A 22,984-nucleotide genomic window follows, 5' to 3' on the forward strand; every position below is an offset into this window, starting at 1 on the left:
ATCCCCAGTAATTGGTTCAGTAGTTTAAAGATGCCAATTCCTTAAATTTTAGCCAGAGGTGCAATGTTCTTCCTGAAAGATGGAAACTGAACATTTCTGGTCATGTATGAATATTTATCAAATGAACCGGTACCAGAACCAAAATATTCCCCCTTTTCAACTCATTAACTCTGAACTTGCCCAAAGCTGTGAAACCCACTCACATGGAATAATTCAACCTCATTTTGTAACATATATAGGTGAACTATGTTTCACAAATGTGTGAACATTTGGGGGATCCTGAAATAATGAACTAGGTGATGTCAAAATAGATCCAGTACAACTGACACAGAGACACTCAACTGCAGAACTTGTCCGTCCACACAGTGAATCAGTTTGTTCACCTATGATGAAGGACAGTTTAAAAATATGAAAGCAAATGTGTTACATGCAGATATCTATTTTGAAAGGCAGTTTTAAAAAAAAAAAAAAATGTGTTACAGACAGATACCTTTGTTGAAGCAGGGGATAGAAAGTTTAAAAAGAGGAACAAAAGTTGAAACATTGTGCTACATACGTATATCTTTGTTGAATAAATTGTATTGGAAAGTGGAAACATTGTGCTACATATAGAAATCTTTGATTTTGAAGCTGGGCATAGAAAGTTTAAAAAGATTGAATGTTGTATTACATGCAGATATCTTTGTACAGTACTCATCTATGCCCCACCCATCCACATCACACTCGTCCATGCCCCTCCCATCCACATCACACACGTCCATGCCCCTCCCATCAATGTCACACTCATCTATGCCCCACCCATCCACGTCACACTCATCCATGCCCCACCCATCCACATCACACTCGTCCATGCCCCTCCCATCAATGTCACACTCATCCATGCCCCTCCCATCCACATCACACTCATCCATGCCCCACCAATCCACATCACACTCATCCATGCCCCACCCATCCACATCACACTCGTCCATGCCCCTCCCATCAATGTCACACTCATCCATGCCCCTCCCATCCACATCACACTCGTCCATGCCCCACCAATCCACATCACACTCGTCCATGCCCCTCCCATCAATGTCACACTCATCCATGCCCCAACAGTCCACATCACACTCGTCCATGCCCCACCAATCCACATCACACTCATCCATGCCCCTCCCATCAATGTCACACTCGTCCATGCCCCAACCATCCACATCACACTCATCCATGCCCCACCCATCATAATCACACTCATCCATGTCACACCCATCCATGTCACACCCATCCATGTCACACCCATCCATGTCACACCCATCCATGCCCCATCCATCCATGTCACACCCATCCATGTTACGCCCTTCCATGTCACATTCATCCATGCCCCACCCATCCATGTCACACTTATCCATGCCCCACCCATCCACGTCACACTTATCCATGTCACACTCATCCACGTCACACTTATCCATGTCACACTCATCCACGTCACACCCATCCATGTCACACTTATCCATGCCCCACCCATCCACATCACACTTATCCATGCCCCACCCATCCATGTCACACTCATCCATGCCCCACCCATCATAATCACACTCATCCATGTCACACCCATCCATGTCACACTTATCCATGTCCCACCCATCCATGTCACACTTATCCATGCCCCACCCATCCACGTCACACTTATCCATGTCACACTCATCCACGTCACACTTATCCATGTCACACTCATCCACGTCACACCCATCCATGTCACACTTATCCATGCCCCACCCATCCATGTCACACTCATCCATGCCCCACCCATCATAATCACACTCATCCACGTCACACCCATCTACGTCACACTCATCCATGCCCCACCCATCCACGTCACACCCATCATAATCACACTCATCCATGTCACACCCATCATAATCACACTCATCCATGTCACACCCATCATAATCACACTCATCCATGTCACACCCATCATAATCACACTCATCCATGTCACACCCATCTACGTCACACTCATCCATGTCACACCCATCCACATCACACTTATCCACGTCACACTCATCCATGTCACACTCATCCACATCACACTCATCCATGTCACACCCATCCACATCACACTTATCCACGTCACACTCATCCATGTCACACTTATCCATGCCCCACCCATCCATGTCACACCCATCCATGCCCCACCCATCATAATCACACTCATCCATGTCACACCCATCTACGTCACACTCATCCATGCCCCACCCATCCATGTCACACCCATCCATGCCCCACCCATCATAATCACACTCATCCATGTCACACCCATCTACGTCACACTCATCCATGTCACACCCATCCACATCACACTTATCCACGTCACACTCATCCATGCCCCACCCATCCATGTCACACTCATCCATGCCCCACCCATCCATGTCACACTCATCCATGCCCCACCCATCCATGTCACACTCATCCATGCCCCACCCATCCATGTCACACTCATCCATGCCCCACCCATCCACGTCACACTTATCCACGTCACACTCATCCATGCCCCACCCATCCATGTCACACTCATCCATGCCCCACCCATCCATGTCACACTCATCCATGCCCCACCCATCCATGTCACACTCATCCATGCCCCACCCATCCATGTCACACTCATCCATGCCCCACCCATCCACGTCACACTTATCCACGTCACACTCATCCATGCCCCACCCATCCATGTCACACTCATCCATGCCCCACCCATCCATGTCACACTCATCCATGCCCCACCCATCCATGTCACACTCATCCATGCCCCACCCATCCATGTCACACTCATCCATGCCCCACCCATCCATGTCACACTCATCCATGCCCCACCCATCCATGTCACACTCATCCATGCCCCACCCATCCACGTCACACTTATCCACGTCACACTCATCCATGTCACACCCATCCACAACACACTCATCCATGCCTCCCCCATCAGTTTCACACTCATCCATGCCCCACCCATCCACGTCACACTTATCCACGTCACACTCATCCATATCACATTCATCCACGTCACACTCATCCATGTCACACCCATCCATGTCACACTTATCCATGCCCCACCCATCCACGTCACACTCATCCATGTCACACCCGTCCATGTCACACCCATCCATGTCACACCCATCCATGCCCCACTCATCCACGTCACACCCATCCATGCCCCACTCGTCCACGTCACACTCATCCATGCCCCACCCATCCACGTCACACTTATCCACGTCACACTCATCCATATCACACTCATCCACGTCACACCCATCCATGTCACACTCATCCATGTCACACTCATCCACGTCACACCCATCTACCTCACACTCATCCATGTCACACCCATCCATGTCCCACTCATCCACGTCACACCCATCTACGTCACACTCATCCATGTCACACTCATCCACGTCACACCCATCTACGTCACACTCATCCATGTCACACCCATCCATGTCACACTCATCCATGTCACACTCATCCATGTCACACTCATCCACGTCACACCCATCTACGTCACACTCATCCATGTCACACCCATCCACATCACACTTATCCACGTCACACTCATCCATGCCCCATCCATCCATGTCACACTCATCCATGCCCCACCCATCCATGTCACACTTATCCATGCCCCACCCATCCATGTCACACTCATCCACGTCACACTCATCCATGTCACACTCATCCATGCCCCACCCATCCATGTCACCCATCCATGCCCCACCCATCCACATCACACTCATCCATGTCACACTCATCCATGTCACCCATCCATGCCCCACCCATCCATGTCACCCATCCATGTCACACTCATCCATGTCACACCCATCCACGTCACACTCATCCATGCCCCACTCATCCATGTCACACTCATCCACGTCACACACATCTACGTCACACTCATCCACGTCACACCCATCCATGTGACACTCATCCATATCACACTCATCCATGTCACACCCATCCATGCCCCACCCATCCATGTCACACTCATCCATGCCCCACCCATCCACATCACACTCATTCATGCCCCACCCATCCATGTCACACTCATCCATGCCCCTCCCATCCACATCACACTCATCCATATCACACTAATCTATGTCACACTCATCCATGTCACACTCATCCACGTCACACTCATCCACGTCACACTTATCAATGTCACACTCATCCACGTCACACCCATCTACGTCACACTCATCCATATCACACCCATCCACATCACACTTATCCACGTCACACTCATCCATGTCACACTCATCCACGTCACACCCATCCATGCCCCACCCATCCACATCACACTCATCCATGCCCCACCCATCCACATCACACTCATCCATGCCCCACCCATCCATGTCACACTCATCCATGCCCCACCTATCCATGTCACACTCATCCATGCCCCACCCATCCATGTCACACTCATCCATGCCCCACCTATCCATGTTACACTCATCCATGCCCCACCTATCCATGTCACACTCATCCATGTCACACTCATCCATGTCACACCCATCCATGCCCCACTCATCCATGTCACACTCATCCATGCCCCACCCATCCACGTCACACCCATCCACGTCACACTCATCCATGTCACACCCACCTTCATTTCATCCTTCCCCTCCTATCCACTAGCATACTTGTCCACCTGTCATGATTCCAGCCCTCTTCGGTGTGACGAGCGACCGCTTTAACCACTAGGCTACCCGACCGCCTCCTAATCATGAAGATGATATCCAAATACGTAAAAGGAATTTGTGGATGAAGCTGTGAGTCAGAGCTGGATGTCTTTAAATAAAACTACAAATGTCCTGTTTTTTTAATGGAGCATCACATCATCTCTGCTTCAACAACTGTCCAGAGTTTTGCATTTGTGCATTTGAAGACTGACTAATTAAAAGCAAACAAGCGATGGCTGTTAACGGCTAAATTGTTACTTTTAACAGGGCATGTCTCCAACGATAAACATTACTCTTTTGTTGTCAGTATTATTTGCACGTGCTTCAGTGCCACAAAACAATAAAATGGTAAAAGATAGCCCATTGACTTTATTTACTGCTACAGCATGCTGCATTAATTGCAAGTGTTTGATGGTTAACACAGAAACTGTTTTAAAATAAGATCAATACCAATATATTTAGTGAATGTTCAAAGATCAACACAAATGACCAATGGTCAAACCCCACCTGACCCTGGTCTCCAACGAGGCCTGCAAGCCCAGGTTAAAATGGACCCCTAATAGGGACATATGGCCTCATTGGGATATCCTTTAAGTGCTTATTGTCCCAGAGGGTCATTGAGGATTCCCGGAGATTTGCTTTGTTAACGCAGCATTTTGTCAACGAGCATCGATCTAACACTAGCAGTCACTCAACACACAAACACCACATTGGACATTTAAAGACATTTTTCATAATTTAGATACCTGGCTTTCCGAACAGCCGTGACCAATTATTTTTGCCTTGCGCAGGGTGCTAATGTTTCCCATTACAATTAGCTGCTTGTGTTGGATTCCAATTTAATAACATTTCCATAATTCTATCGAGACTAGGATTAACCGAAAAGGTATTTGATATCGCAGGTTTAGAGTAAAATGCAGTCTAAATGTTTCTCCAGTCGTTAATCTTCAAAGTTCATTAAGTAACAGAATACGTCACAGATGCAATTCAATAATCTTCACAAAATTAAGATTGCGTGAAATGAGTTTGATTCTCTACCAAACTCAATTAACACTCGATAAGGATGGTCCGATTTTTTAATGATCATCAGAGAAGAGTGTTGTTTTAATTGTTGAAACCACATCTGTTTTAAGTAGTATGAAATCACAGGATTTGGATTTTATTACCGAATCTGCAAATAATTAGATGATTTTAATCCCTTTATTCATAAAAATCATTAGTTGGTCCAAAATTTTGACCATGTTGATTTAATTACAAATTTCAAAGGAAATATGAAACATTTTAAAACAATAATTGGCATAGGTTTGTGAAGTTCAGATTCATAGAGACTTGTAGGTTAATTTCAGAGACATCTGCCCATTCCTCTTAGTAATGAATGCCAAGCTTTTAGTTCATCCATGGATTAGGAGTCCAAGGACAATTAAGCACCTGCTGGATTTCTCAATGTATATAGTTTGAATATTCACTGAATATACATGTGTAATGAACCGATATGTGTAGCTCCTCTGGCATAATGGGAAAGGATTGTTTAATATGTAATAAAATATACAAAAGATGTTTTGTTATTATTGATATAGTTAATGGAACTACGATTGCACTATGTTGGCATTGATATACAATAAAATGTTGTTTTGTAATGGTCAATAGTCTTATTTTTCTTAGAGAAATAAAGTTTGCTCTACATCCATGTGTAGTGTAATAAAATATAGTTTTGCCCTGAACTGGTATAGTTAAAGTACTTGTCCCGAGTATACATTATAGATCATGGGGAAGGTAATTTTCGGCATCATGACGTAACATAAAAAGTGTACTTTATCACAGTTTGAAGTACAGTCAGCACCTTCGATCTTTCAGCAAAGCATTTTAGAATTATTGATAGATAATAGCATGTACATAAAGATTAGTATGAGACTAGTTTTCCATTGTGACACAATACTGTGTTTTAACTTGTTACTTGACATGTTATGGTTATAAAAGGTTAAATAAGATATACAATTTTGGTAAAGTTATGAAAATATTTGTCAATAATTTTACAGTTTATGATATTAAGTTTAGAAAAAGATGATTTGTGAAAACAAATTCAACATGGAGGGTCTGATAAGAGAGAACAAACAACTGGACAGAACTTAATCTTGTATTTGGGGCAGTTGGTGAATGTTAGGTGGTTCCAACTTTCACTGATCAGAGGGGGGGCACGGGTGGCCCAGTCATCTAAGGCGCCGCGATTCGCTGTGCAGAGTTGCGTCCCTTGGGCATGCCAGAAACCTATGATTGTGGGTTCGAATCCCGGTTCACCCCAATTATGTTTCTACGTTTGTCAGCACCATACCCGTGATCGTGGGTTTCACCGAAGTGGTAAACGTCTGCATCACTTCGGGCTTTCCTCCCACATTAAGTTGACACGCTGCGATATAACTGGAATAGGCGTTAAAGCGGCATTAAACCCAACTCACTCACTCACTGATCAGAGGAAGGCCTGGTTTTCAGTTGCCACATGAAAACAATGTGAGAGGCCTATTCTTTTTTTATCGCTTTATTTGTTTTCTTGGGTACAAATAGGACATGTTATTTCAATACTATATGACATTATATTGGTCAGTATGAGTATATGAAGTTATTCTATTGTGATACATATTAAATACATATTAGATAGGCACATTTGTCAATACAGTATGGTCATGCAAAGAGGTTGTGGAATGATGACCAGAAGCCCATTCTTGCCCTCCATCTTGCTCATGCTATATTGGACCCTTGGGGATTCCGGGTTAGAATATGGGTCCCAAGCAATCTATGCTTCCAGGTAAGAATATAGGTCCCCAGCAATCTATGCTTGTCTCCCTGTGGGGATTCCAGGTAAGAATATCGGTCACCAGCAACCTATGCTTGTCTCCCTGTGGGGATTTCAGGTTAGAATATCGGTCACCAGCAACGTATGCTTGTCTCCCTGTGGGGATTCCAGGTAAAAACATATAGGTCCAGACTCAACTATTTACAGACCACTGTCATATTGATGAATATTGCTGAGTTAAGACAAAAAACACCCCAAAAAACAAGTAATATCGCATCATTCATTCCAATCAATCTGTTAAAAAACACACCTGCAGATTGGTTAAGTCAATGAGATATGAAATAAGAACTAGGTAGGAAAATGTCCACTATAACTGCCCCCAATAAAATTTCTGAACAAATGTGATTTGATTTAATATTTCATATCCTAGAATATCAATATATGTGAAGATCCAGCTTAGAATAGGTGTTCAGCATCCCATGCTTGCTGTAAAAGTCAACTATGCTTATGTAAGAGGCGACTAACGGGATCAGGTGGTCAGGCTCACTGACTTGGTTGATGCATATCATTGTATCCCAATTGCTTGGATCGATGCTCATGATATCAATCACTGGATTGTCTGGTCCAGATTTGAAGTATTACAGACTGCGGCCATATAGCTGGAATATTGCTGAGTGCGGCGTTCAACAGCAAACAAACAAACAAACCATACGAACTGATATTATATAACCTCAGAGTTGTCTAATTGCTAAATAGATGGTATGAGCAGGATGTTCATGGTACAGGATAATAATACAAGGCGCAATGATGTTCACAGCAAACTGAAGCACACAGGCCACCATTACTGGCCATTACAGTTTTTTGACTCCAGTCAGTTCACATGCACAATTTAAGTGTTGATTATTCATGACATTGGCATTAATTGTCATATTTTGATGGAGATCACATGATTCTTATTTGTGTGCAAGTGATGCTTGCGTAATTGTTTTGTCTACTCAGTGGCAGATGGCAGTTGTACAATATGTAGGCCCATTCTCATTGTGTAGTCTGGTATTCATTGGTATTATCGTATGAAGGTGTTTACCATTTCCTGCCTCCTTTGGCTTGAACATCGTTGTCTTGCTCCATTTCACTCACTCACTCACTCACTCACTCACTCACTCACTCACTCACTCACTCACTCACTCACTCACTCACTCACTCACTCACTCACTCACTCACTCACTCACTCACTCATACCAACCTGTGAAGATCCGGGTAGAGAATAGGTGTTCAGCAACCCATGCTTGTCGTAAGAGGCGGCTATGCTTGTCATAAGAGGCAACTAAAGGGATCGGATTGTCAGACTCACTGATTTGGTTGATGCATGTCATCGTATCCCAATTGTGTAGATCGATGCTCATGATGTCAATCACTGGATTGTCTTGTCCAGACTTGATTATTTACACTCACTCACTCACTCACTCACTCACTCACTCACTCACTCACTCACTCACTTGGCTTCCAATACACACAATATCAAAGCAAAAATATATATATACATATTATATACCAGTATATGTTTATTATGTTTGTTTACTGACATGTACTTTCATCCTTCTGGATCGTGTCGTCGGGTAGCCTAGTGGTTAAAGCGTTCGCTCAGTCATGCCGAAGACCCGGGTTCGATTCCTGACATGGGTTCAATGTGTGAAGCCCATTTCTGGTGTCCCTTGCCGTGATATTGCTGGAATATTGCTAAAAGCGGTGTAAACCCATACTCACTCACTCAATCCTTCTGGGCACCAATTCTATGCCTTGATTCTCATGCCCCATGGAGATTCCAATATTTGGAGAGCTCACAAAGTGGATCAGACACAAGCATTGTGGCTCATGATTTCAGTCACTAGTTTTCTTTGTCCAGATGTATTCACAAGTCGCTTTGATACAGCTCGAACATGGCAGACTCTCTCACAGTCATCCGATATATTTTGATATCTATTTGTAATATGTACAAACTACCTTACTAAAGGAAACATTGATATGTCTTTGAATTGCATATAGAAGTGATACCCATAAGAAAGTTGGTAATGGATGTCAACTTCTTGACTATGAGGAACAACTGATGAAGGAGTAAGCACATGCTCCGAAACGTTATGTTTCTCACCGTAAATAGTTGACATCCATAATTCTCTCTCCAAGTTGTTTTTGTTTTAACCTCTCGGGTACCCATTATACAACATTGAAATCAAAATAATCATTTTGTCATCTTTTTGCCACATAAAACTCTGTAATGTTTTAATCTCATATTTGGTCAATCATATACACATGAAAATGGTTTAGAAAAATATGTTTCAAATCATTTACTGTGTTTGTTGAAAACAACCGGCGTGAAATATGATGACAGTGGTGTATGTTTTCTGTGTCCTTTATATTATCAGCTGTGATGTATTGTAGACGAGGAACAAAGGTCAAGGTAGCTCTGATATTTGAGGAAACATATTTCTCACTAGATGTCAATATCTGCTGTTTAGATTCAATACAAACTTATTTACATCTTTTTTTTCCACAAACTCTCCATAAATGCTCAATTTACCAATTAACAAGCATCCGTCTAATGCTATTTGCCCTAAACTATTTCTACTGGAGCACACATTGTCCTTTCAGAGAGAAACCTGCAGGTGGACAATTTCCCATCAAGTACATGAATTTCTTCACGAACATTCACCAAGCTGTTGCGAGCAAATAATTCCATTTCCGACAATTATGGGACAAGACAGTATTTATATGAATTATTTGATATTCCTTGTTCGAACTCATCTTTGGAAGCTAACAGACCCATTTCTGACAACTTTTATACGAAATGGATTAATTCTGAGGCCATGATTCGAGAGTCGTGCATTGTTTCTTGTTGTTGATAACAAATTGTCTTTAGATCATTATCGATCAGATGGTGCTAAATGTGGCATGGCGGGCTTCCTGAGTGTTTTCTTTTCAAGAATATGAAAAGATGCAATGTGTGGACAATATTGGAATACGGTTCTACATACAATAAGGGTTATCATGACAGGTCTTGGAATTAGTTATAAAAACACTTGACATTCTTGTTGAGAAATTCTCTCATGGTGTCACCACTAACAATCGTCACCACTAACAATCGACCGTTAACAAGTTCGGCAGTATTGCTTCTTGGCTTAAAAGTTATGTATTTTTTTCAGCTGTAAGAAAAATTAATTGTTAGACAATGTTAAAAATATACTCACAATAAATGTAAAATTGAAAGTAAATTTCCACTTGAAGTCTCAATATAGTTTTATCTCAAACTTTTGCTGATAATAATGTACAAAATAAGATTTCTGTTCAAATTGATTTTTTAAATTGATTATCAATTTTTTTGTAGTTGTTCAGTTTGAGAAACTTTAGAGTACATGTCTCTTGGTGCACAGTCTGAATTATAGATTGACAATAATCAAGTTTGGCAGAAAGACAAATTTTATATGAGTACTGGTCACCAGACCGTTTAAGTCTTCTATAACTTCATAAGGGGTAACACAGCATGATAAATATATTTCTGTAAACTAATTTTCATTTTTATTCTGATGTACCACTGTGGTTGTGGATGTTTCCGGGAATTGTCCCTGTTTGTGTCAGTGGCCAACTTCTTGGCATGTTTTCAGTTTCTTGTTGCAATGAAGGGTCTGAGACACAGAAAGGAGACAAAACTTGAATTAAAGTGTGTTTGATTTTAAGTATTACTTAGCAACTAAATTCGCTTTAGGTGTGGTTTTATCCTACTAATATTCCTTGTAATATCTTTGTGTTTAGTTGTTATTGCCCTGCCTGACACAGGGATAAAGGGGGCGGTCGGGTAGCCTATTGGTTAAAGCGTTCGCTTGTCACGCCGAAGACCCGGGTTCGATTCCCGACATGGGTACAATGTGTGAAGCCCATTTCTGGTGTCCCCCGCTGTGATATTGCTGGAATATTGCTAAAAGCGGCGTAAAACCATACTCACTCACTCACTCACAGGGATAAAGGAAGTACTGGTGGTCTCAGAGTCTGTGTACTGTATTTGTGTGGAATCTCCATGTAAAAGCTGAGGCATGGTATCTGTGTACCACTATAAAACCTGCATTAGTCCTGACCAGTACAAGGATACACACATACATACATGCACCTATGTTGCAATATAAGTGCAATACTCTTGAAACGCAATGTTAAACCACATTTCACTTCACCTCACCCCAGAAAAAACTACTTCAAATCACTTGGAGGAATGTTAACGACAAAATGTTTTCTCAATTTTCCAACATTTTTGGTTGGTTGGTTTGTTTGTTTGTTGTTTAACGCCGCACTCAGCAATATTCCAGCTATATGACGGCGGTCTGTAAATAATCGAGTCTGGACCAGACAATCCAGTGATTAATATCATGAGCATCAATCCACGCAATTGGGATTGATGACGTGCATCAACCAAGTCAGCGAGGCTGACCACCCGATCCCGTTAGTCGCCTTTTACAACAAGCATAGTTGCCTTTTACGGCAAGCATGGGTTGCTGAAGACCTATTCTACCCCGGAATCTTCACGGATTCCAACATTTTTGGCCCCAGCCATTATTCACTTGGTGTTCGTTTCCCTTTTTTTATGTTCACCAGTGTATTTAGTTCTTATATTTACTGCTTTCATGTGATATCACTTGGTAAAGGGTACGAAATGTGAGAAATATAGTCAAGATCATAAGATTATCAATCATAAATTGATTACTATGTCTATAATCAAGGGATATAATCACCCCCATACCCCTGGCATAATCATTCTCACATTCCAGGCATAATCAATTACCGTATGTATTATTCTTAAAATCTGAAACGGAAATAAAACATTAGATCTGAATTCCCGACAAATTGAGACCAGACAACCATCAGTTATAAAATCGGCAGCTATGAACATCTGTGAAGAATTTAAACCTTTTTACTGAAACTCATTCCCATAGTATTAAAAACAGACAAAAAAAATGTTTCGGAGTGGCATCTTCTTTGAAAGGGAAATGACTGTACATTCAAAGTGCACAATTTTAATGATTTGTAAATAGTGAGTGAGTATGGTTTTACGCCGCTTTTACCAATATTCCAGCAATATCATGGCGGGGGACAGCAGAAATGGGCTTCACACATTGTACTCATATCAGGAATCGAACCCAGGTCTTAGGTGTGACGAGCGAATGCTTTAACCACTAGGCTACCCGACCGCCCCGATTTGTAAATAGGATCTTACACCAAGGTACAGTCTAGAAATAGCAATAAGGATGGAAAAATATACAGGGGCCTTCTTTGTTCTAAGTCATGGAATTAAAAGCAACAAAACCCTTTCCATAATCATGAGAAATCTCTGCTAAAAGTGGAGCCCATTGTACAATTACAACTTGATCCAGGCATGTGTGATGGTCTGGTTCACTTTGAATGGATATCTGGTCATGGAAACATTAAGTTATGGCCACTGAAAGAATAAGTCATGGACACTGAAACATTAAGTTATGAACACTGAAATATTAAGTTATGGATGCTGAAAGATTAAGTCAAACATTAAGACTTGATTACTGCAGTGCTGCATTTTGCAACAAACAAATACCATATTGGACGTAAGAAGCGCCCAGGGTGCTTTCAAAATTAGAAATAGGGGGCTCTTATTAGAATATTGTTTTGGTGAAAAGTTGAAAACAGTTGAAAGATAAATTTCGTGGTTTGGCTGACAGCCTGAAATGTTTATATACGACAGATATATTTTTCCAGAATTTAATTGCCCATAACTGAGGGTGCATATTACACACAGGTGCGTATTATACATGAATAAATAGGTCTTGTGTACATTGTTCAATCGGAAGGGGTGCTCATTGGGACTGTTCACTAGCCAATAGTTCACTATTAGCAAATATCGCCGTGGGCGCTTATTAGAGTGGGGCACTTATTACGTCGAATACGGTACTTACTTTTTTATGCAAAATGTGTGTGGTGGGTGTTACCGGTAGGGCAGGACATGCTAACACTAACAAATTTATTACTGTGTTCAAGAGGGGCGGTCGGGTACACTAGTGGTTGAAGCCTTCCCTGGTCATGCTGAAGACCTGGGTCACCTGGTGTGATTTCAGTGATCCATTCATATATTTTTTCACTACTATTTTGCTTTTTATGCTCAATGGAATCTGTTTCGGCAGAGAATCAAAATTGATTATTTTTTGGCATTAACATTTTTTTTTAATAAATCATCAAATAGTGATACATGTACCTAGTGTTCATTAAGTTTAATGTTTTTTAATTGTCTGACCTTTTATATATGAATATTATTCAGACAGATGTTGATAATGTTCAATAAACAAAGAGTTCATTATTACTTTATGTTTTAAAAATACCTATAAAGTTGATCCTAAACTACTGGTAAACATGCTTCAGATCAAATGACTTTTTGAGATCACCACTTCAAAATAAAGTCTCACATCTTTATTCAATTTTATTAAAATTTGACATCTGGTTTCAATTGGGTTGTTCTGGACAAAGAAGTGCTTTTCTCATGGCCATACAGCAGTATTTAAGACATATTAGGAAGTGTTATATAACTGGAGCACTTATGAACAGCTGTTGCTATGTAGAGGAGAGGAATTATAGACATGGCGACTGCACTCACTTAGTAGCTTATATATTGCTCAACGTTTTATAAGGATTTTCTTATTATTCCAATATGCTCCAAACTGATCACTTATCAAATGTTAATAGCATGAACTATCGCAGTACCCACAGTAACTGGAGTCTCGGAGGTGACTTATATATACTGCTCAACATGAATTATAACTGAGTCATCATAAATTGAATTTGGAGCTGAAACTAGAACTGAATTATGACACAAGTCTAGTCCCCATTTGTAAAAACAGGCATCAAAAAGAGAAAGATGTGGATTTGCCGTTAAGAGACACCTCATTAACACTGAAACATTTTGTCTTGTACTCTGAAACATTAAGTTTAATGGACACAAATACATTAGTGTTGTTAACACTGAAACATTAAATTATGGACATTGAAACATTAACTTATGGACATGGGAACATTAAGTAATGGACACTGAACATTAAGTCATGGACACTGAAATATTAAGTCATGGACAGTGAATCATTAACTTATGGACACTGAAACATTAAATCATGGAAACTGAAACAATAAGTTTTGGACATGGGAACATTAAGTAATGGACACTGAACATAAAGTCATGGACACTGAAATATTAAGTCATGGACAGTGAATCATTAAATTATGGAAACTGAAACAATAAATTATGGACATGGAAACATTAAGATATAGACACTTAAACAATAAATTATGGACATGGAAACATTAAGATATAGACACTGAAACAATAAGTTATGGACATGGAAACATTAAGTCACGGACACTGAAATATTAAGTCATAGACAATGAGTCATTAAATTATGGAAACTGAAACAATAAATTATGGACATGGAAACATTAAGTTATAGACACTAAAACATTAAGTTGAATTTCTTGATGTCTTATAAGGACTATATGTTCCCTTCATGGTTGAACACCATAACTGATCAATGAGAGGTTGGGTAGCCTTGTTGTCTGTCAAAGGCCAAGGTTTGATTTCCAATATGTGTACAGTATGTGAAGCCTATTTCTTGTGTCCGTCACCATGATACTGCTGGAATATTGCTAAATATGTATAAAACCAACTCACTCATTCACTAAATGCGAAGTATAAAAACAAATAATGAAAACTTGAAAAAGGAGTTGTATTTGTTCTATCATTATAAATGTAGTAGAATATCATGGTAGGTGTGAAGACATGCCAAGGGCTTCTTTTAGAACTTGAATTTTCTTTTTGTAATTCGACATTCCCGTTCTTTCATCTATGCATGTGCGGAGACAGAAGGTGATTGACATTCATGACAAGACCACTAAAGTAGTTTTTCCTTCCATGATGAAAATAGCTTTGTCTTTGACATACCACACTGGTGTAAAAAATAACAGAACAGTTTTGTAAGATAATAATCATTGCTTGATGATAATGTGAACTCTGTGACCTGTCTTGGTAATGGTGATTTTATCTAGATTTAATACAGTCCCAAAAGCCATTTACAGCTAATTCAACATTACCAATGCAATTTTTCATTTCCCCATTGATTATAGAACAATTTGTCCATCGCCAGCCCAAATAAATGAGCTAAAAAATACTCATTTCCTAACGAGAAAGTTTGCTGTAGGATAATCAGGTGGAGAAATTGGGTAATTCAGACATTTTGTTTGCTCTACACTCATGCAAAAAACCTTGTAAAATGTGGTTATTTTATTTGCCAAATCAACAAAGATGAGACTTTGTCTTGTTCCTCACATATAACTGTCATGATGTTGATTTGGTCACATCAGAAAATCTCGCAGGTTGTTTTGTTTAACACTTGTGTGTCAGTCAAATAATTGCATTGTCAGTTAGCACTGCAGCAATGGATTGCAAATAATTGTGGCATAGTGGGCATTGCATAAATAGATTGTATTGCTGAATAATGGACATTGTATAAATAGATTGTATTGCTGAATAATGGACATTGTATAAATAGGTTATATTGCCGAATAATGGACATTGTATAAATAGATTGTATTGCTTAATGAGCATTGTATAAGTAGGTTGTATTGCTGAGTAATGGACATTGTATAAATAGATTGTATTGCTGAATAATGGACATTGTATAAATAGGTTATATTGCCGAATAATGGACATTGTATAAATAGATTGTATTGCTTAATGAGCATTGTATAAATAGGTTGTATTGCTGAGTAATGGACATTGTATAAATAGTTTGTATTCCTGAATAATGGACAGTGTATAAATAGGCTGTATTGCTGAATAATGGACATTGTATAAATAGATTGTATTGCTGAATAATGGACATTGTGTAAATAGATTGTATTGCTGAATAGTGGACATTATATAAATAGATTGTATTGCTGAATAATGGAAATTGTATAAATAGATTGTATTGCTGAATAATGGACATTGTATAAATAGATTGTATTGCTGAATAATGGACATTGTATAAATACAATTTATTGCTGGATAATGAGCATTATATTGCTGAATACTGGGTGTTGTGTGATGAGTTATGTTGCTGAAAAGTGGGTGTTTTATGAATAGATTGTATCAGTGAAAAGTGGGTGTTACATGAATAGATTGTATCAGTGAAAAGTGGGTGTTACATGAATAGATTGTATCAGTGAAAAGTGGGTGTTTTATGAATAGATTGTATCAGTGAAAAGTGGGTGTTATATGAATAGATTGTATCGGTGAAAAGTGGGTGTTGTGTGATAAGTTGTATTGCTTAGAATATATTTGTGGAAATATATTATATTTGTTATGACATATTACATTTTGCAGAAGTGTATCACTTTTGGATTTTAACATACTAAACTTGATCGATATATATATACAGTAAACTACGGTTATAACGAACTCAAAGGGACCACTAATTTCAGTTCGTTATAACCGTAGTTTGTTATAAGCATATATACAGCATAACTACAGCAAATAGTCGGGACAAAAAAGTAAGTTTGTTATATCCGTCAGTTCATTATAAGCGTGTTCATTATAAACGTAGTTTACTGTATATATATATATATATATATATATATATATATATATAACACCTCGTGCAGTGTGATATAGCTTGATACATATCAATTTTCTTAAAATGTAATTCTAGTATTTATTATTATTTCAATCAAAACCTTAATATATCCCCTCAATAACTTAACATTCTGATAGCACTCCAAAGTAGTCTGATATTGGTACACGATACGATGGTATGTATTTCTAGTTGGTATAGCGTTCTGTGTACCCAGATATTCATTATTTTTGTAATTTGCAACACTGACTATCACTGTCATTTTGTGAATGTTCTCTCTAAGATGGATTGAAAACTTTACAGTTCAAGTTTGATTGAGAGTTTTATCTTTGAACAAATTACACATTGATTACGCAGCATCGATCTTAGTTTTCGGCTTTTCATTCGGAATCTGCTAGGTCAAATTTAAATTTGAAAATGTCAATTTTGACATCAAAATCTCAGCTGGTGGCAAATTGAATTTTCGAAGGTATTTTTTCCACATGTTTTTCATTGATTTCTGTTCTTTTGGAGAGTCATTTAAATAAAGTTTAACCTTTTATTAAAAATTCTTTGAAAAATCAATGGTTAAACTTGTTTGAATTCTGAAGTATTCAATAACATGTACATATCTTCTTTTGTTCAGTTAACAAAGGATTACTACATGAAATTTGAAATTTTAATTTATCTAAAAGAAATCTTCACTTTATCCATTGAGCAGATTATTGCAACCAGCTACTCAAGCCTTAGAGATTTAAACAGCAAATCTGGGTTTGCCAGTCTTTTGAAATTCCTTCTCTTCTCTCAATTGGTTCAATATACAGTTTTCAAGTTAGCTATTGTCGCATCCTGTCGTCAATGGCAAAATGTGTAATCTATACCAAAACACTCTAAAGTGTTGACCAGTTTCCTTTTTTCGCCACATCATTGATTAATTCATACCTGTCAATCATTCACATATTTTGACGATATTGAAAGTAAAATTCACACCCTTTAAACCAACTTCCTGAGTCAATAACTGATTGCCTGCACTGTCTATTGGTAAATATCATGTTGTCATGTTGCAGCCATATTTGTTGATAGACAACAGACACAGGGTCGGAGCAGAGTCACTTCGAGGAAAATATTAGCAAAGACTGATGTAATGGGTGTATGTGAAACTGTTGACAGTCGTGGTTGACATTGACATGTGTGTACAGAAAATACAAAGAGTGAGAGAAGAAGAAAAATGGATGTTAAAAACATGGTAGACATGTGCTTATCAAACATTAATACGCTAGAAATTGTTGTAAATGGAAACATGGGTCTGCAGCTGTCAGATGAAGATGGGGATGTAATGGTGTTTGCCTGGTTAAGTGGTATATATTTAGTTATGGCTCGTGTTGGTTTGCTGTTAAACATACACTGTTGGAGAATGGTGTTTTAGTGTTTCGCATGAGCATGAAATTAAGGTTTTATATTGGTCAACAATAATTTGGTTGGTTGGTTGTTTAACGCCGCACTCAGCAATATTCCAGCTATATGATGGCGGTCTGTAAATAATCGAGGCTGGACCAAACAATCCAGTGATTAATATCATGAGTATCGTTCCACGCAATTGGGATCGATGACATGCATCAACCAAGTCAGCGAGCCTGACCACCCGATCCTGTTAGTCGCCTCTTATGACAAACATAGTCGCCTTTTATGGCAAGCATATGTTGCTGAAGACCTAGTCTATTCGGATCTTCACGGGTCTGGTCAACAATGAGGTGAAGTGATATGGAGTTTTACATCGCAGTCAAGATTATTGTAATTTTTTTAGGTTCGGGTGTGTGTCTGCTTGTACTTAGTCCAGACTTACGTCACTTTTTACAGTGCCCATTAGGATACATGCCACAGTTTAACATGGTTGCTCCACTCACTATGCTGAATCCAAGCTGTGCAATAGACAATAGATGATGATGGTATATGACCATGAAGATGACAATATAAGTTGTAGCAGGATTACTCCGGGTACAAATTTATCTTACAGACATTGTTTAATATTTTAAAAGAATTTAGGACAATTTCAAAATTGATAGAAAACAGTCTATAATGGTTGTTTGAGTGGAGGTTAGCTTGTGCTATGTCACATGGCTCTCGTTGACTCGAAAAAAGGGTGCAGCTTTTTACTTCTAACCAGGGGTATAAAGGATTTATTCGGCCTTTCAGAAATCCATGTGCAGCCAATCTTGCTCGTGGGGGGTATAAGGGATTTATTCTACTGCTTAGAAATATATTTCCCTCCAAGGCGGGATACATAGTATTTGATCAAGATCACATGGACCAATCAGATTTCATCACTCTGACATGGGATGATAATGGGAATTGTTAGGAAATAGTTGTAGTTGAAGATTGTTTTAACAATGTTGGTATAAGTATGACAATTGTGATGGTTATGATTATGAAAAGGATGATGGTGATGACAATGATGATGACGGTGGTGATATTTGGGAACGGGATAACATGGTAGCAGACATTGATGACGACATCAATGTTATAAACGATGAAAATATAGATGTGGTCTTCAAGGAATGGAATGATGGCAGTCATCATGAATAATGATAGTGCTGAATAATACCCGGTAATAATAATGATGATGATGATGATGATGATGATGACAACAACAATAATAATAACAACAACAACAATAATAATAATGTTTTATTCCTCATAATAAAGAAGCTGGCATCTATAAATTCTCTTCGTCAGATCAGATTCTATAAATTACTTTCCTGAAAAGTAATAATATTTTCAACTCATTGAAATAGATAGTATCATAATGACCAGACATCTTGTGTCTGGGTCATCAGTGTCAACACAGTACTCCTGTGGCTAGACAACATCTACATCACTGTTCAAACAGGATCAGATGGCTAAATTACCTGGGCCCAGAGTTGCAGTCCTTACTTGCCGTGTTCAAGTGATAGGCCAATTCTCAGTGCACAGCTTTGTCTGTCAGGTGTGCCAGAAACCTATGATCATAGGTTCGAAACACAGACTCACCCTTGTTATGGTTCTCGTTTTGTCAGATTGTTTTCACCAAAGTGGTAATCATATTGTACTTGCATTGCATTGGGCTCTCCTCCCCCATTAAGCTGACTTGACTTGTTCACTCACTCACTCACTCACTCACTCACTCACTCACTCACTCACTCACTCACTCACTCACTCACTCAAACTCACTCACTCACTCACTCACTCACTCACTCACTCACTCACCTTAACCCTAATCAAAAATCTTATTAAACAATTGTTCGACAGTTGTTCACAGACTTAATTTATGGAACAAAATCTAAGCCATAGTTATTCATGTAATAGAATCCATGCACTTATGGGGACCCTAAGCATGGGTATGGTTCTGACAGGCCAGGGACTTAATTTTACCAGGGTAATCTGGGATTTGAACACACAACCAGCAATCGGAAACAGATAATTGTTGTGCTAAAGACCAATGAGCCAAAAGTGCCCCCTTGACAAAGTCATGAGACCTTTCAGTATATAGTTGGTCTATGACACAAAGACAATTTGTCGTAACTATAATTCTGTGTAACCAGTACGGTCACCAAATTACTGAACCCAACACAGACGGATCCAAAGGGTGGTTCTGCCCCCCCCCCCCCCTTTTGAAAACCAAATGTTGTATGTTGTAGACAATTCCCCCTTACCACCACTGCCACTGAGAAAGGATTTTGATATTTTGGACCCCTCCTTTTTAAAAATGCTGGATCAGCCCTTGGCCAATATCATTTTAAATACCACTAAATCTGCCAGCTCCTTCTGCAAAAATTATCTCCTATTTCATTTACAAAATGTTCATGCAAAATAAATCTGCATATAGATCTTCTCTCTGGACCTTAATAATAGCAATACTGGTATTCCAGTGTGTGTAACAATGTTTATGAATTTCCATTATAACAGGTCATGTTCCTGTTTTGTATCCTGCCCCCTGTGGGTAGTTATGTACAATACAAATGTTCTTCTTCTGTAAGTCTATTTGGCTACAATAGTACCAAGATCACTATGTGGAGTGACAGACGTTTCTAAGAAGCCAAAGGTTGTTTAGGAGGTGACTCTCATTATTTCTTGCTGCAAGACATATGGGTATATTTCAGTGTGTGTGGTTGCTAAGACCTAGACAATTGCTGAGGGAAGGGGAAATAGTGGACTGATATCTAGTCTCTGAAATGAACACATCGTACAGAAAAAAAAACAGTTGTTCAATTATCTTAATAAGAATATTGCAAAAAGGAGCCCAGAGACTCTCTTCATGATACTACAGTAATCTAGACTTGCCAAACATTACAGCTTGCATGGGCTGTATTTGATTTATTTGTATCATGGTCTGTAAGACAGACTAGGGAAATATGATATTGCAGTAATCTAGACTTGCCAAACATTATAGACTTGCCATATTTGATATATTTGTATCAGGGTCTGTAAGACAGACTAGGGAAATATGATACTGCTGTAATCTAGACTTGCCAAACATTATAGACTTGCATGGGCTGTATTTGATATATTTATACCACGGTCTAGAAGACAGACTAGGGAAATAGCTGTTATAGTGGTTATCTCTCATTGGCTGGCTCCTGGACATTTAAATACTTCCACTTTTACTGATGGCGGGAGATGACTGTGGAGAGGTGAAACTGTCAGCTTGCATTAACCTTTCCTTTCCTGGGTTGGACTTTGGGGCTTGTGTATATAGGTGCCCCGGTTGATTAACCCTTTGACTGCATGTCATGACTATTGTCATGCAGGAAGCTGAAAAATTGCCTACTCAGATTCAGCATTCAATTACCATTGGATGTGAAGTCAGTACAAACAACACATTCCGACTGACAGAATCACATGCTTTCCAATGGTATTAAATTTAAAAAATATTAATTTGATGGATTTTTCACCAAGATATTAATGCTGCTCTCAAAAGCATGGCTGATTGAAAATGGGGGCAGTTTTGGCAAAATAGTGCTACCTTGGTAGTGAGTGAGTGAGTAAGTGAGTGAGTATGGTTTTATTCCACTTTTAGCAATATTCCATCAAAACGGCAGGGGACTCCAGAAATGGGCTTCATACATTGTACCCATGACGGGATTGGACCCCGGGTCTTTGGTGTTATGATCGAACACTTTAACCACTAGGCTACCTGACCGCCCTACCTGGATAGTGAGGGCGAGTGGAAGAATAAGTGGATACAGCAGTATTCGAGCTGAATCAGACTGTAAATAGTTTGGTCTTGGTTAACAGTGGTTATGTGGCATAAGCAATGATCCACATCTACAGACACAATTTGACACAATCAACCTGGTCAAACATTTTGACCACCCAATCCTCATTTCAATCAGAGGCGGTGGTTAAAGCATTTTCTCGTCACTGCAAAGACCTGGGTTCGATTTCCCACATGGGTACAATGTGTGAAGTCCATTTCTGGTGTCCCTCACTGTGATATTGCTGGAATATCACTAAAACAATACTCACTCAGGGGACTTTCCGAGAACCCTTGACCCCCCAAGTGGCCCGGCCATCTGGATAGAAAGTACCTGAACCCATGTTTATATAACTTTGTCAAAGAACTATCATCTATTGAAAAGAGAGGGTAACTGAGTTGGGTTTAACACCGATTTGAACACTATTTCAGCTGTATCACAGCATATCAGCTTAATGTGGGAAGAAAACTTGAAGTGATTCAGGCCTCAGACGTTTACCACTTTGTGAAACCCACGTGCACGGGTATGGTGCTGACAAACCTATAACACAATCAGGGACTACCAGGGTTGAACCCCATGATCATAGGTTTCTGGTGTGCCCAAAGGATGCAA

General features: G+C 39.6%; 2 protein-coding genes across 2 annotated transcripts in view; both read left to right on the forward strand.

Annotated features, from left to right (window-relative positions):
* The window catches only part of LOC139450549 (protocadherin-11 X-linked-like), a 212,106-nt gene that overhangs the window by 17,231 nt on the left and 171,891 nt on the right, over positions 1–22,984 (forward strand). The gene's annotated exons all lie outside the window — the stretch shown is intronic.
* On the forward strand, positions 2,365–3,039 carry LOC139450861 (uncharacterized; the record flags this gene model as incomplete). Its single annotated transcript, XM_071232697.1, has 1 exon — positions 2,365–3,039. A coding segment is annotated over exon 1 (675 nt), but the record flags the coding sequence as incomplete, so codon positions are not given.

Source organism: Haliotis cracherodii, unplaced genomic scaffold, assembly GCF_022045235.1.
Source record: "Haliotis cracherodii isolate W230 unplaced genomic scaffold, xgHalCrac1.p SCAF_8, whole genome shotgun sequence".
Lineage (NCBI taxonomy): Eukaryota > Metazoa > Mollusca > Gastropoda > Lepetellida > Haliotidae > Haliotis > Haliotis cracherodii.